This window comes from Salvelinus alpinus, chromosome 1, assembly GCF_045679555.1.
Source record: "Salvelinus alpinus chromosome 1, SLU_Salpinus.1, whole genome shotgun sequence".
Lineage (NCBI taxonomy): Eukaryota > Metazoa > Chordata > Actinopteri > Salmoniformes > Salmonidae > Salvelinus > Salvelinus alpinus.
Window position 1 is genome coordinate 37,737,035 of NC_092086.1, and position 16,658 is coordinate 37,753,692.

The 16,658-nt window shown below is 43.2% G+C and overlaps 2 protein-coding genes across 3 annotated transcripts; both read left to right on the plus strand.

Moving 5' to 3' along the window:
- Positions 1-2,118: 2,118 nt before the first annotated feature.
- Positions 2,119-10,674, plus strand: LOC139575019 (TBC1 domain family member 17-like). 2 transcript variants are annotated; one of them, XM_071399928.1, is made up of 18 exons: positions 2,119-2,285; positions 3,405-3,500; positions 5,294-5,371; positions 5,454-5,571; positions 5,690-5,873; positions 6,151-6,262; positions 6,346-6,516; positions 6,711-6,836; positions 6,962-7,065; positions 7,182-7,276; positions 7,376-7,492; positions 7,633-7,733; positions 7,847-7,946; positions 8,175-8,272; positions 8,418-8,534; positions 8,628-8,714; positions 8,831-9,039; positions 9,148-10,674. In XM_071399928.1, exons 1-17 carry the CDS (start codon positions 2,256-2,258, stop codon positions 9,023-9,025), a joined length of 1,929 nt encoding a protein of 642 aa, XP_071256029.1. In that variant the 5' UTR covers positions 2,119-2,255; the 3' UTR covers positions 9,026-9,039; positions 9,148-10,674. The 2 variants fall into 2 exon arrangements, with proteins under 2 accessions (XP_071256029.1, XP_071256020.1); XM_071399919.1 differs by having other exon boundaries at positions 8,831-9,074; positions 9,148-9,287.
- Positions 10,675-13,693: 3,019 nt separating this feature from the next.
- Positions 13,694-16,485, plus strand: LOC139567814 (G1/S-specific cyclin-D2-like). The gene is made up of 4 exons (XM_071389359.1): positions 13,694-14,172; positions 14,285-14,500; positions 14,682-15,002; positions 15,952-16,485. The coding sequence occupies exons 1-4, from the start codon at positions 13,927-13,929 to the stop codon at positions 16,099-16,101; spliced, it is 933 nt and encodes a 310-aa protein (XP_071245460.1). The 5' UTR covers positions 13,694-13,926; the 3' UTR covers positions 16,102-16,485.
- The last annotated feature ends 173 nt before the right edge of the window (positions 16,486-16,658 follow it).

The window sequence follows — 16,658 nt, forward strand, 5'->3', positions numbered from 1 at the left end:
CATCAACAAAACAAAGGAGTTGATCGTGGACTTCAGGAGACAGTAGAGGGAGCACGCCCGCATCCACATCGACGGGACTGCAGTGTAGAAGGTGAAAAGCTTCAAGTTACTCGATGTACACATCACTGATAATCTGAAATGGTCCACCTACACAGACAGTTTGGTGAAGAAGACGCATCAGCATCTCTTCAACTTCAGGAGGCTGAAGAAATTTGGTTACGCTCCTAAAACCCTCACAAACTTTTACAGAAGCACATTTGAGAGCATCCTGTCGGCTGTATCACTGCCTGGAATGGCAACTGCACCGCCTGCAACTGCAGGGCTCTCCAGTGGGTGGTGCGGTCTGCCCAACGCATCACCAGTGGCACGCTGCCTGCCCTCCAGGAAACCAACAGAATCCGATGGCACAGGAAGGCCAAAAAGATCATCAAGGACATCCACCACCCGAGCCACGGCCTGTTCGACCGCTATCATCCAGAAGGCGAGGTCAGTACAGGTGCATCAAAGCTGGGACTGAGAGACTGAAAAATAGCTTCTATTTCAAGGCCATCAGACTGTTAAATAGCCATCAATAGCTGGCCTCCACCCAGTACCCTGCCCTGCGCCTTAGAGGCTGCTGCCCTATGTACATAGAATCACATGTCACTTTAATAATGGAACACTGGTCACTTTAATCATTTTTACATACTGTTTTATTCATTTCATATGTATATAATGTATTCCAGCGGTTTAAGGCACTGCATCTCAGTGCTTGAGGCGTTACTACAGACGTCTGGTTCGAATCCAGGCTGTATCACAACCGGCTGTGATTGGGAGTCCCATAGGGCGGCGCACAATTGGCCCAGCGTCGTCCGGGTTTGGCCGTCATTGTAAATAAGAATTTGTTCTTAACTGACTTGCCTAGTTAAATAAAGGTGAAAGAAAATATAAAGAAATAAAATCTAGCCAATGCCACTCCGACATTGCTCGTCCTTATATTTATATATTTCTTTATTCCATTATTTTACTTTGAGATGTGTGTATTGTTCGATACTACTGCACTGTTGGAGCTAGGAACACAAGCATTTCGCTACACCCGCAATAACATCTGCTAAATATATGTATGTGACCAATACAATTTCATTTGAATACCCATAAAACCTAGTTGTCAAACAGAGAAATGGTTCCAATCGTTTTTCCACCATACATTTTTCCCATATGGGATTTCAGAAACACATAAGGGCTGTGTTCGTGTATGCTTACCCTGGTGTGACGTTTTGATAATCATGTAAATCTCGTACAAGTTGACTTATCAGTATATTCGGCTCTATTTACTCTCAGATTCGAAAATGCTAATTAGCATCAAGGTGGACATCATGCAAAACTACAAATCCCTGCAAGCTCCTGCACATCATCGCTAGCTGACACCCTTGTTAACAGCTATTGTGTCAATTTAAAACTTGCACAAGACAGTTCACAATATTGTCCATTTAAAGAAATTTAGCCAATTTATTCATTACTACATTTAGATAGTTAATCCAGAGATTTTTACCTTTGCCTCAATTCAGCAGTCTCATCCAGATTATCATGGCATTTGTAGTTCTTTATAATAGCCTCATTAGCGTTTCCTTTTTGGGGGGTAAATACAGGCGAAAATATTGATAAGTCACCTTGTCCTAGAGAGATTCACGCAGTTATCAAAACGTCACACCAGGGTAATCCTAAATGAAATACAGGCCTTGTTTTAAGTGTTTCTAAAATCCCCAATGGGAAAAAAATTATGGTGGGAAAAAGATTGGAACCATTCTTGCCACGTTAAAAACAACTGGGAAAATACGTCAAATCCTGACGTCGGTGAGCTCTGATCTTCAGGTCGGAAAGTCGGAGCTCTAGAAAGAGGCCCGACTTCCCGAGTTGGAATTCCGAGTTGGATAACTGTTCTAATCGTTTTTTCCGAGTCGGAGCTCGTTTTTTCCGAGTCGGAGCTCGTTTTTTCCGAGTCGGAGCTCGTATTTTCCGAGTTGGAGCTCGTTTTTTCCGAGTTCCCTGTTGTTTTGAACGCACTGAAGTCGGAAGTCGGAGATTTCTGATTCCCCAGTTCTGAGTTCCCCGTTGTTTTGAACGCGGCATCTATTCCAATTTAGACGTGCCACCACCTATGATTGCTTGATGTTCCTGACCACCTGACTGACGTATAACGTAGACGGTGCAGTATATGAAGGCGGAAGTCTTCTCCTGACGACATTTGTTTTGGGAAAAAGGCTAGTGGAAGAAAAATGGAGCCAAAGGCTGAGACTAGTCACAAGGTAAGCGCAATGTATTGAAGTTTAGATTTCGTCTTCGTCTGATTCGGTCTGTATTAAAGGGCCGCCAACTAAATAAACTCTTATCACCATTGTAGCTAGACTATCACCTTCACAACAAAGTCGTGTGATATTTGGGGACGCTGACGTAACTACAGTAACAGTTAGCTAGCTAACGTTATAACAACAAACAAACAAGCTAGCTCCATAATTATTTCCAGATTAAATTGATATTTGCTGCCGTGATATATTACTTGTTCAATAAATTGGTCACGAGAAATATCATCATAGCTGTGCTATTTTCCACGGCAGACTTCAATATGTAAAGCAATATGCACTGCTGGTTCTCTAACAGCTACTAATAGTAGTTAGACCTGTTTACAGTGAAGAAAGGGTCCGGAGGCCGAGGATCCCCATTCCATAGAATTAGCATTGTAAACGTCCCTGTGAATGTGATTACGGTATCTAGCTAACTAAACGTTTGAGCAGTTCGTTGGTGGAGGATGGCTTATGTAATATTTCACCGGAATTGATGTCACAGCTGTCAAATTATTATTGATTATATATTCAGGATAGATATGATGGTATATTGTATTTGTATGGAAGCTAGCTAGATCTATCCATTTGGGTTCAGTCAGTTTAAGTCCAGTAGGGTAATTCGATTCTGAGCTGCAGTAGACACAAATCAAGTGTTATTTGTCACATGCGCCGAATACAAATGGTGTAGACTTTACCGTGAAACGCTTGCTTACGAGCCCTTCCCAACAATGCCGAGTTAAAAAATATAATGGTAACACGAGGAAAAAAATACACAGGAATGGAGCTATAGACAGGGAGTACCAGTACCAGACACTACCTGGGAGAAACCCCTGGCAGGCACACAGGTGGAATCACTGTGTGAGTGACTCTATTTTGAGTGTTCATGTGACTCTATTTTGAAGGCTACAGTAAAGTCAGCTAACTCATCCTCTTTGGGATGTCATATGATTGTCATTCCCCACCCCATTCCCACTCGATCACACTTTCTGATTCATTGCACTGGAATCCATGACATGACATTTTGCCATTAGTTTTCACAGCAAATTATATTCTATTAATAGCATATGTTGTTTTGTCACACAGCTGGTGTTTGAGAAGGAGGGGGTGTACCTTCACACCAATGCCAAGAGGAGCAACCAGGACACCACAATCCCAGGATTCATCCGTATAGTGGAACGGGTAAGTTGGGCTTCTCCCATAGACACCATATTTACAGTGAGCTCCAAAAGGGGTGGGTATAATTTGTGGAACGTTCCAAAAGGAATCTGTCCAAAAACTAAGTAAAGTACAAGGAGGTTGCCAACAAACAATGCATACAAAGTAGCATGATCAATTCACCTAGCTAACTATCTGCCGAATAGGCATCAGCTCACCACGTAGCGTATTCTTAATGTTTGTCCATAGACTACCAGAGTGAGGACAGACATTTTTTGTAAAAAACGTGGTAAGTGAAAAACGTAATGAAATGGCCCACTCCCTACCCGGGCATCTTATTCTGCCGCTATACAACTTTGTAAGCGTTGTTTGTTGGCAACTTTGTTATTTACAACGTTTTTGGGAAGATTCCTGTTGGAACGTTCCACAAATTATACCCACCCCTCCAAAAGTATTGGGACAGTGACACATTTATTGTTTTGGCTCTGTACTCCAGCTCTTTGGATTTGAAATGATACAATGAAAATGAGGTTAAGGTGCAGACTCTGTCAGCTTTAATTTGAGGGTATTTTCACCCGCTTAGGAGTTACAGCACTTTTTTTAGGTGACCAAAAGTATTGGGACAAATTCCCTTATGTGTATTAAAGTAGTCAACATTTTAGTATTTGGTCCCATATTCCTAGCATGCAATCATTACATTAAGCTTGTGAACCTACAAACGTATTGGATAGATTTGCTGTTTGTTTTGGTTGTGTTTCAGATTAGATTCAGATTTTGTGCCCAATAGAAATTTATGGTAAATAATGTATTTTGTCATTTTGGAGTCACTTTTTTATTGTAAATAAGAATACAATATGTTTCTAAACACCTCACATTATTGTGGATGCTACTATGATCACGGATAATCCTTAATGAGTTGTGAATAATGATGAGTGAGAAAGTTAGATGCATAAATATCATATCCCCTCAAAAATGCTAACATCTCCTGTTACTGTAATGGTGAGAGGTTAGCATGTTTTGGGGGTATGATAACTTTCTAACTCATCATTGTATCATTTCAAGTCCAAAGTGCTGGAGAAGAAAGCCAAAACAACAACAAATTGTCACTGTCCCAATACTTTTGGAGCTCACTGTATATGAAAATATTGCCCCCAGAGTGGCAAAGCAATCTAAGGCACTGCATCGCAGTGCTAGTGGCGTCACTGCAGACCCGGGTTCGATCCCAGGCTGTGTTGCAGCCGGCCGTGACCGGGAGACCCATGAGGCGGCGCACAATTGGCCCAGTGTCGTCTGGGTTAGGGGAGGGTTTGGCTGGCTGGGATGTCCTTGTCCTATCGCGCTCTAGCGACTCCTTGTGACGGGCCGGGCACATGCGCACTGACATCGGTCGCCAGCTGGACGATGTTTCCTCCGACACGTTGGTGAGGCTGGCTTCTGGGTTAAGCGAGCGGTGTGTCAAGAAGCAGTGTGGCTTGGCGGGGTCATGTTTCGGAGGACGCATGGCTCTCGACCTTCGCCTCTACCGAGTCCGTACGGGAGTTACAGCGATGGGACAAGACTGTAACTACCAATGTATATCACAAAAAAGGGGTACAAATAAATAAAAATATGACTATTGGTTGATCGAAAACCAATTCTAGTCATATTCAAAGTGTACTCATCCCTGTGGTGGAAGTCTTTGTCATCAGTAACTTTGTTTTGCTTCCTTTAGTCAAACACATAGGCCTATAGATCACATACAGTATGTCCTTTCTTCTTAGCTTTAGGCTATCACACATTATTCTGGACTAGACTAAGGTGTTTGTCTATGTTTACAGGGTGGGGAGCCAGCTTTGGAGTGGAGCGCACTAGAGGACGAGGGCCGCAATGCGGCTGCTGTATTCTACACTAAAAAGGTGAGCGCTTGTTTAATACACTAGTGACACACATCACTCTGTTTTCTTCATGTTCTTTATATACAGCCTGTCTTCCTGTTAGGATGGAGAAGGAGGGGTGGAGGACACCAACTTTGACCCTGGCTACGAGCCAGACTGGGCAGTCATCAGCACAGTGAAGAGAGACCGAATCAGAGAGCACCCCCCCGTCAAAGAGACAAGTACGTAGACTTTTATAACTTGCCTTCTGCGTTTGTAGTTCTCATACTAGGCTATACTCACAAGTGTGGTGCAGCAAGTGTATAGTGCTATTGTTGATGTCTCCATCTCTGTTCCCAGGCCAGTGGTCGTTCTCCCTGCCTCTATCGGAGCTGTACTCTCTGCGACGGTCCCGTTTCTCCCTGGGCCGTAACTTCCTGGTTTTTACCAGCAGGGGTGGCCACCCCCTCCCTCCTCTGCACTTCCACAGGGGGGGTACCAGGGAGCTGTTGAGGGCCCTGCAGCGTTACATCATCCTGGCCCCGTGAGTACCAGCAGACAGCCAGCTCTCCCTCTCTCTCTCAGATCAATGCCTCGGAGGAATTCAAGGCATTTCACTGGGATTTAACTGGACTCTGAACAGTAGAGTTTAGCAGCTGTTGTACCCAACCCCTTACTACATATATTTTGAAGCGTCTTTTTCATACTATCTCTCTCTTTCTTTCTTGCTAGCGTTTTCTTTTATTCTGAGCTTCTATATCTTCTCTGTCGCTGTCTGTGTCTCTTACTATCTGCCTGACTGTGTTTTTCTCTTGTTTTAGATCACCTGTAGATGGTCGTCTCTTCCTAGCGTATCCCCATGAATCTGGGGCTCTCTCTCAGTCCTTTGATGAGCTGCACCTCTTTGACGATGGAAGCTCCGACCTCGTCTCTGTAAGTCTTGTGTTTTGTGTGTGCTATTCTTTGAGAAGGTGTAATGTGTGTGTTTATAATTTTATTAATCTCTTTGTTCCCAGCGGTTTATTCAGGACCCTTATGCCACCACCTTTGGGGGATTCTCCAAGGTCACCAATTTCTTCAGAGGGGCTCTACGACCACCAGATTCCCCCTTCCACCCCCGTGGCCCTCAGGACCACCATGGGCCCCCCTCAGCTGACGACGAACCAGGCTTTGAGCTCATCACCTGTGTAAGTGGGGGGGGTGGGGGTGGAGATGTAAACTCATCACTAGCCCTGACATCTGTGGAGTAGATGGAGAAGAGGACCTCACTTTATAGCATCCAGATGTTGTCTGTAACCTACGGATGGCGATAGCATCCAGATGTTGGCTATAAATTACAGATGGCGATATCAATGGTGAGTTCTCTTTTTGGTGGCACCAGGGGGTGGAGCTTGGCCCTAAACCAGACGTAACCAGGGGACAGCCTCTCGACAAATGGGAGGAGTTCCTGGACCCAGAGGGGCGTGTGAAGGACCCACAGCAAATCAAAGAGCTGGTCTTCAGGGGGGTAAGACCTTACAGTATAATTCCTCTCTTGTAAAAAACACCTGACACCATCTTCCATCCAAATGTGTTTTGCTGTACAGTGTCTACACCATGTCATTCAAACCATCCCTCCTTTCCCTCTCCTAGGGTATCACACCATCCCTGAGGAAGGACGTGTGGAAGTTTCTGCTGGGTTTCTATCCCTGGAATAGTACCGTGAAAGAGAGGGAGGACATTCTGAGGATGAAAACGTTAGTCTCTTATTATCTCCCTCGCTTGTTATGGCTCTCTTACCACAGACTGGGACTGTTGTCTAAACGGGAGTGTGTAAATTAATCTCAACGCCTCTGTGTTTCTCTGTCTTCAGAGATGAGTATTTCAGAATGAAGGTTCAGTGGAAGTCAGTCAGTGAAGAGCAGGAGATGAGGAACTCCCTCCTCAGAGGATATCGCAGCCTGATAGGTCGGTGTTGCTGTCTGTTAAACATGATCTCACGCGTCATTGGTTGACACACATTTTATGATTTGTTACTTATCTGTTCATGTTGTTTTGATTGGACAGAAAGGGACGTGAGTCGGACGGACAGACACAACACCTTCTTCTCTGGCAACGACAACCCAGGCCTGACTCTTCTCAATGACGTGCTGATGACATACTGCATGTTCAACTTTGATCTGGGTAAGCCACTCCCCTTGTCCTTACACTTGAAAGTAAAAAGCCAATGTATCACATTTCAACTGTATTTATTATCAATATCTCACACCTGACTCTCCTCTCTCCTTGTGGTTCCTGTTGTCTCTCTCTTTCTCTCCCTGCAGGCTATGTCCAGGGGATGAGTGACCTCTTGGCTCCTCTCCTTTTTGTCACTCAGAACGAAGTGGAGTCCTTCTGGTGTCTGACAGGTTTTATGGAGATGGTGGTAAGCACCTTACTCTCTTGTTAAATACTCATATATTACCACATAAGAGTGTTAAAACATAACATTATACATTTATACACTCTTTTAATGTTCTCTCTCTCTCCGGCCCTCAGCACCAGAACTTTGAGGAGTCTCAGGAGGCCATGAAGCTGCAGCTCCTTCAGCTCAGCCTGCTGATGAAGGCTCTGGACCCTGAGCTCCTTGACTACCTGGGTAAACAATGACTATCACTCAGTTACTGTGTTTCTCTCACACTTCACCATAACCCAAACGTGTTATTACTCAGTGAGGTAGACATTCATCATGCAGTCAATTCTCCAATCAGCCAATTGGTTATATTTGACCTTAACTCAAGGTGTGTTATGTAACTACCTGGATGCGTAATCCATTGACATAGTCAAATCTTCACATTGTTATGTTATTATGTTGTCTCTCTTTCAGACTCCCAGGACAGTGGCTCTCTGTGCTTCTGTTTCCGTTGGTTACTGATCTGGTTTAAGAGAGAGTTCTCCTTCGAGGACATCCTGTCCCTTTGGGAGGTGAGTGGGTGGATACTACTCAACACACAACACTCATTAGAAACACTTGCATGTAGCCTAGGCTCTACACACTATATGGAAAAAACACCCTTCTTTTTACAGTATATGTAAGTAAACACACAGTGAACGCACTGTTCTGTACTAGGTTCTTTGGACTCGTCTGCCCTGTGAAAACTTCCATCTGCTGATGGCCGCTTCCATTCTGGAATCACAGAGGGGGGAGTTTATCGGCTCTGACCACGACTTCAACACTATTTTGAAGGTTTGTTGGAAATGTTTGAAGTTATTTTTCTTAATGATGTCTATTTGTTTGTGTGTACAGTACTAACGACTGTGTATGTTTCTCTATGTGCAGCACATCAATGAACTGACCATGAAGCTGGATCTGCAGACAGTCCTACGAGGAGCAGAAGCTAACTACCTACAGCTGGCCTGCTGCAAAGTAGGGAATATCTTAGAGGAGGATACATTCATTTGGACATGATATATTTAACATATTGTGTATTGTCATCTAACTGATCTAACCTCTCCTCTCTCCATTCCTTCTCTGTCTCTCAGGAGCTGCCGGTGAAGGTGCAGGAGGTCATTGGTCTGTACGTTCCCCCCAGCCCTGATGACGAGACGAGCCCAGAATCAGAGTCACACGAGACACAGCAGCTTCTCAGCCAATCACAGGCAGCAGCTACGGAAACGAGCCAGTCAAGTAACAGCACTGCTGCTGCAGCAGCACGCCCTCGCCCTACCTACCCGTAACTCTGAACGACAGGGTGATTGACATGAGGAGAGAAAGCCATTAACCAATGTGAGGTGTTTCATATAGGAAGATTACGCCCAATGGCCAGGTTTTTAAACATTTTTTTTTATATTTTTTTTAGGTACACCCATCTAGTACTGGGTTGGACACCCTTTTGCCTCCATAACAGCTTGAATCATTCGGGACATGGACACGTTGCTCAATTGATATCAAGGGACCTAACATGTGCGAAGGAAAACATTCCCCATGCCATTACTTTACCCGCCACCAGTCTGTACCGTTGACACCAGGCAGGATGGGTCCATGGACTCCCGCTGCTTACACCAAATCCTGACTCTGTCGTCAGCATGATGCAACAGGAATCGTGATTTGTCGGACCAGGCAATGTTTTTCTACTCCTCAATTGTCCAGTGTTGGTGATTGCGTGCCCACTGGAGCCGCTTCTTCTTGTTTTTAACTGATAGGAGTGGAACCCGGTGTGGTTGCAATAGCCCATCCGTGACAAGGACCGACGAGTTCAGCGGTTCAAGATGCCGTTCTGCACACCGCTGTTGTATTGCGCCGTTATTTGCCTGTTAGCTTGCATGATTCTTGCCATTCTCCTTCGACCTCTCCTCAACGAGCTGTTTTTGCCCACAGGACTGCTGCTGACTGGATGTTCTTTGTTTGTCGCACCATTCTCGGTAAACCCTAGACACTGTCCTGCACAAAACGCCCAGGAGGGTGGCCGTTTCTGAGAAACTGGAACCGGTGCACCTGGCAACAACGGTCATACCGCACTCAAAGTCGCTTAGGTCACTTGTTTTGCCCATTCTAACATTCAATGGAACAGTAACTGAATGCCTGTCTGCCTGCCTGCTTTATATAGCAGGCCATGACACTCACTGTCTGTAGGAGCTAACCATTTTTTTGAATGTGGTGGTGTACCTAATAAACTGGCCACTGATTGTATATTGGATGATATGGGGCATAGGAGAGAGAGTTTGATAATGTACTGTAGTACACGATGAGGGTTGCAGACTGTTACCATCTCTGACAGACGGGGCATTATCCAGTGAACGGTGAGAGCTTGTTTTTTCATCAATGTAACTATCCCAAAATATTGAAATGGTCTATATATGCAGTGCTTTGTCTTTATATAAATACCGCAATACATTTTTTTGTTTCCCTGAACTTGGATTCACACAAAATACTTATGTCCAGTCATTTATATTTCCATTTGTGTACCTGTCTCGTGAGAATTTCTTTGTCTTTAAAAAAAGATTCTTACAAATTCTTCTTTGTGTGAAATGCTTCCATTTTTAAATTGTCTGTTAGAAAGACAGGGATAAAACAATTTATCTCAGCACATTTGTCTATTTTTAATGGTGTATCATTGTGGTCCAAACTGCATTAGTTCTCCTGTTCCTTCCTTCTATCCGTGCTCTCCTCTCTATTACTGTCCTTCTCACGCTAAGTCATTCTAAATATAATATGAAGAATAATCTTACTGACAGAGCATTACAAGTACTATAAAATGCCTGCCTTAGAGTGTTATACATGCAGTACTATAATGTTTAAGGTTTTTAACTACCGGTATTATGTCATAATATTTTCACTTACCTGAAATTGCTGAATCTTACCAAATAAAGGGTACAAAAACAATCAATTACTGGTGAAATTGACCATTTCTTTCAAATGTGGTTTACTAGTCATATGTTCCCACCAGACAGTGTGACCCCCCCCCCCCCCCCCAATTCTGTTAACCCTCCACTACCCTCCCAAACTATTCATCCTAACACTCCCATGAATCTTAATGCATGACTGGTCCATGCCCTCTCCCTCATCTCAGTTCCATATGAAGTTTTAGATGTGGAAATGCTAGTACGTATAAGAGAGAGATCGAATTGCAAACAATGAAAGATTTACCGGAAACCTAAAATACAAGTATTTATTTGAAGTGGGGTAACTGTTTGTTGGGGTAACTGTTTGATTGTATTACTATTTATTGATTGCATTTCATATTTTAATAATGGTATTTTATGTGTTCTGCAGGGCTCATTTGGAAAAGAGGCCTGTATCTTAATGACTTCCTGTTGAAGTAAAGGTTCATTCAAATATTGTCTTGTCAGATGGTCTGTGAGTTTTGATACTATTGTTGTTTACACTGTAGTTATTGTTGTAAACTAATAAAGTTAAGTTTAAAACACAGCTCATTTGCCAGAAATGTGTCAAAAGCACCTAGTTGGTTGACTTAGTTCTGAGTGATAAAGTGTTGTTAATCAGTTCTGTAGGATGGTTTATGCACTGTGTTAACTGAGTGAGCAGACCCCCTTCCCCTCCCTGTCAGCAGGTGTCTGTGAGGTAAAAAGGGATCTCTGTCCTCCACTGTCCCGGGCAATGAGGTGGAAAATGAGGGGCGGAGAAACACACCCCCCTCTCAAGACCGACTGGGTCGTCCATGCGTCTCTCCGTCCCCCTTTCTCCCTCCTTCCCTCTCCTCTGTCTCAGTTTGAATACAGCTGCAATGTATGAATTTAGCAGGGTACTTAAACAGGCGGGCAATCTGTCACTCTGTTTCTTTTCCCCACGCCCCTCTCTGCCCTCTCTCTCTTCTGACCTGACCTCTTCTGACTCCCACAGCCAAACTCACTCTGGCTCTCATTCAAACTCAATCTGTTTTCAGTGCTAATCCAATCACTGTTTATGGATGATGTCTCTCTCAACAGCCATCATCCCCTCTAATTCTACAATGGTCCCAGTGTGTTGGGGTGATAATCTCTCTTGTTGTGATTGTGTTACCGCTTGGAAGGGTTTTTATCTGGAGTGTTTGAGACCTCAGAGGAGATAAAGTCTGTGGTTTAAATCTCAAGTACCAGATAAGTGTGCTCTTACTAAAGAAGAATGCCTTTTGCGTTCTTCTTGGGGTTTTCCAGCAAATGTGCAGCCATGAATAACACACACACAGATGACTAATGATTAAGAAGGATAGAGGAATATTTCAGCAATGAAAATCTCTTGACTTCGAAGAGATTCAACAAAAGGACTCAGAAATTATGCTTTGACTTTCCACAGTAAATGTTAGTGAGAAACAGAAAATACATTCCAGCTAAACATTTGCATTAAACAGATACTATTTTAAAGGAAAACAAGTCTATTACAACATATCTATTTGAAGGTCTGATCATAGCGATTGATTTAAAGTGGCAATCAGCAGTTGAAACGGTAAACTCCCCGCCCCTGTTTTGGTAAAAATCTAAGGGATGGGGCTGAAAAAATGTAACAACTCTCAAATTCAAAGACAGAGCTATGGATGCAAGGACTGACCATCCATGATATCAATATGATGGGTTTTAACCATGTTTGTTTGCATTTACTTTGTTTACAACCATTGGGATAAAACAAGCTAATATTTTGGGTTCTGATGTGAAGATTTCCCCTTTAATCAAGTAAAAATACAAGCTAACCTTCATTTATGCTTTTGTCTTATGATATTTTAAGGCTGATTCAAGAGGTGTGTAATTGTTTCATTTTCAGTGCTTCCCAAATGTCTCTGTGAAACATAAGCACTCATGTGTCCCTTAAACCACCTGTAGTGACTCACTGTGTCAAATAGAATCTGAATTCACTACTCGTAAGTGTGACCCCATGGTGACCGTCAGGGGAGTCCCTGAGGAGCATGCGAGAGTGTGTCTGCTGTCCAGTGAATGTGTGAAGGGTGTGTGTCAGAGAGAGAGAGAGAGGACCAAGCAGAAGGCCAGGGGCTGGTGTCTGACACTGATTTGTAAAGGAGACAATACGACTCATTGACCTGCCTGCTCTACTGTCTGTTGCTCATACCTCACCCTGTCCTCCCCAGTGGATTCACTGCTCTTTAAACAGGGGGAGCAGATTGCCACAGGCCAGGAAGGGGTGGGGTGGGGTGGTAGAGTAGAGTAGAGTGACGGGACACAGGTTGCTTTGACAATGAGATTCCTCAGAGAGTTCTGGGCACTAGAGAGAGAGAGTTTCATGCCAAAAGTTAGACATTTAGAGGCCGGAAATCTTTATACATATATATTAGTTTGTAGCACAATAAATACTGTATAGCTACAAACAGGACAGGGCAAAAAGATTTATAAAAGGATTTTGTAAAAATGCAACCATTCAACACAGCATAAACCCTCACGTTGCTTTTCCAATTATCCGCAATTATTATCTCTAATTTCTCTATACAGTTTATATTATTTAATGGGAAAGAATTTGGAACTTTCAGTTTGAGAAGATATATTTCCATCTTTTCTCTTTCCCCCTCTATTATTGTAAACAAACAACCTACTCCTCATGTTATCCATTCCCATTGTCAGAGTTTGGAGATGACCTTTTCTCTCCTCCCTTTTCTCCCTTTCTCTTTTTCACTGTTGGGGGCAAGCTGTTGCTCTGTCCCTGCGGGCCCCTCCCTCTCTTGTCTGCACCCTCTCTCCTCCCCTCCCTCTCTCTCCTTCTCTATTTTCTCCCTCTCTCCACCTGTTGATGCCATTGTTGTACAGACAGCATTGTTGTCTTTTTATTATTTTATGTCAGTCACTATGTTACCACCCTCTTTTTCTTTCATTCCCTCTTCAGCACACCCTCTCTGTCACTCTCTTTCTCTGAGGGCTATAAAACCCAGCCAGAGGAGGTTCGGGCTAAGATTCACACCAGCGCCACACAGGAACACACACATACAGAGGGGCGAGGAAATAAAAGGACATCCAACATAGCAGTGACAAGAAGAGAGTTCAATTGAGTTGGATTAGTTGCAGATTTTCAGCACACATATTGGTCCTACATTCTCTCTCCTTACACTGACAGAGTAACATTGACTTGTTGTATCCCACTTTCTGGACCGAGAGGAACACAAACCCACCTAGGTAGTTGTGTGTGTGGGCTGAGCTGAGGGATGTCTGTGTCTGTGTCTCTGTGGTGTGAGGAGGAAGTCCGAGGCCAGCAAGGCCAGGGAGCCCAGCAGGGCCAGGCCAGGGGCCAGTCACAGCTCCGGGCCCCCTGGGACCCCAGCGTGTCTGGGCAGCGGATCATCCAGAGGCTGCTACAGGTGGAGGAGAGATATCTGCCCTCCGGCCTCTACGTCGCCCTCATCCAGAGAGAGCCGGAGCGCAGAGAGGAGCTCGCCAAGTGGGCTATGGAAGTATGAACTTTCATTCTCTGGATTCCATTTTCATCTCTTTTTTCCCCACATTAATGTCTTTGGTATACTGTGATGAGGCACTAATTGATTCTCCTGTTGGTCTCTCTACTAGGTATGCTGTGAGCGTGGCTGTGACGAAACAGTGTTTCCCCTGTCTGTTTCTATGTTGGACCGCTTCCTGTCTGCCTCCCTGTCTCTCCCTGTCTCACCCTACTGCCTGGCTGCAGCCTGCATCCTCATCGCCTCCAAACTAACAGAGTGTGACACAATCTCTGCTGACTCTCTTTGTGCTGCAGCTGAGTACAGCTTCCTGCCCTCCAACATACGGGTAGGTCACCATTTTGATATAGAGGAGAGACACTTTCAAATCTCTATGTGACAATATGGTGGACCTTGTGAATGTAAACCATCTCTGTATTATTATATGCATTGTATTCAGTGGGCTATATAAACAAATGTTTTTACACATAAACACATGTATATTGATGTTCTTGCCCTTTCATCATAAGGAGATGGAACGTGTCATCCTTGCGACTCTTCGATGGGACGTTGCTGCGGTAACCCCTCAGGACTTCATTCCACATTTCCTTCCCCCTGTAGGGGAGAGGAAGGATGGAAAGACAGACACAGAGGAGTTCTTCTCCACACTGCGTCGGCATAGTGACACCCTGGTTGCCATGTGTGTCTGCGACTACCGTTTCCTGGGAGCCCCTCCATCTCTGGTTGCTGCGGCAGCGCTGAACTCTGCCCTCCGGGGGTTGGGCAACAAGGGTCCAGGTCATCTGGGTCATATGAGTGCTACACTGGCAGAACTGTGTCAGACTGACCTGGTGAGTGCCTAGCAGTATCTCTAATATCTCTACATAAAATATCTCACCATATCGGTTGTATTACAGCCAGGAGCTGCAGTTTAACTTTATTCAATAGCAATGCTGAGTGAAAGACTGATTTAGAGGTGAAAATGGGACTGGAAAGAAAGGACCACAGAACTAAGTGTTTGAGTTACAGATTGGTTGTGAACTAAGTGTTTGAGTTACAGATTGGTTGTGAACTAAGTGTTTGAGTTACAGATTGGTTGTGAACTAAGTGTTTGAGTTACAGATTGGTTGTGAACTAAGTGTTTGAGTTACAGATTGGTTGTGAACTAAGTGTTTGAGTTACAGATTGGTTGTGAACTAAGTGTTTGAGTTACAGATTGGTTGTGAACTAAGTGTTTGAGTTACAGATTGGTTGTGAACTAAGTGTTTGAGTTACAGATTGGTTGTGAACTAAGTGTTTGAGTTACAGATTGGTTGTGAACTAAGTGTTTGAGTTACAGATTGGTTGTGAACTAAGTGTTTGAGTTACAGATTGGTTGTGAACTAAGTGTTTGAGTTACAGATTGGTTGTGAACTAAGTGTTTGAGTTACAGATTGGTTGTGAACTAAGTGTTTGAGTTACAGATTGGTTGTGATATGGTTAGTGTGACTGGAAGGAACTAAGTGTTTGAGTTACAGATTGGTTGTGAACTAAGTGTTTGAGTTACAGATTGGTTGTGAACTAAGTGTTTGAGTTACAGATTGGTTGTGAACTAAGTGTTTGAGTTACAGATTGGTTGTGATATGGTTAGTGTGACTGGAAGGAACTAAGTGTTTGAGTTACAGATTGGTTGTGATATGGTTAGTGTGACTGGAAGGAACTAAGTGTTTGAGTTACAGATTGGTTGTGATATGGTTAGTGTGACTGGAAGGGTACTGGTTTTAATCCTAATCTGTGTTTATCTTTCTTCTTTGATCACAGATGGTGTTGCAGTGTTACAGTGAATTGATAGAAGCTGCCCTCAAACAACGGCTCAGAGGTGGACTCCAAGACAGTGCCATGGAGAAGGATGGAGAAATAGAGGATGAAAGAGCAGGCACTCCTACTGATATGAGAGAGATTGATTTCTAAACACTAAATTGTGTGAGGCAAGTGCGAATCAATCAAAGTCCTGCATGTAGCTCATCAGTGAAACTGATATCAACTCTTTATGACCTCAAATGCTCTACAATTTATTATCATATTTTGAAATTACTTTAATTGAATATTGTTTATTTATTCATTGTGTTTCTTGTGCCATATTTATTATCTATTTCATGACTGTGATTCTTTGTCATTATGTTGTTGATAGTATGTCCTTAATCTATTATTTATCAATTTATTTATTATGTGCAATTACATAATGTTAATTTATTTCAATTCACAATTGTTTGTGTTTGTATGTGAAGCGACAAGGTAATTGATTAAATAATATACATAGCTATCTATTTTAATTAAATAAATACATACTTTTTACCTGTTGGAATTTGATATTTTATTTATTTTCTCTTTATATGTGATGTGTGTGATGGACAAACATCCTTATGGAAATAAGACACCCTTACAATGTAAATGAAATACAATTTCACTTATTTATTTATTACCTTATTTAACTTCAAAACAATAACTGTACTTCGCATATGTGGGTG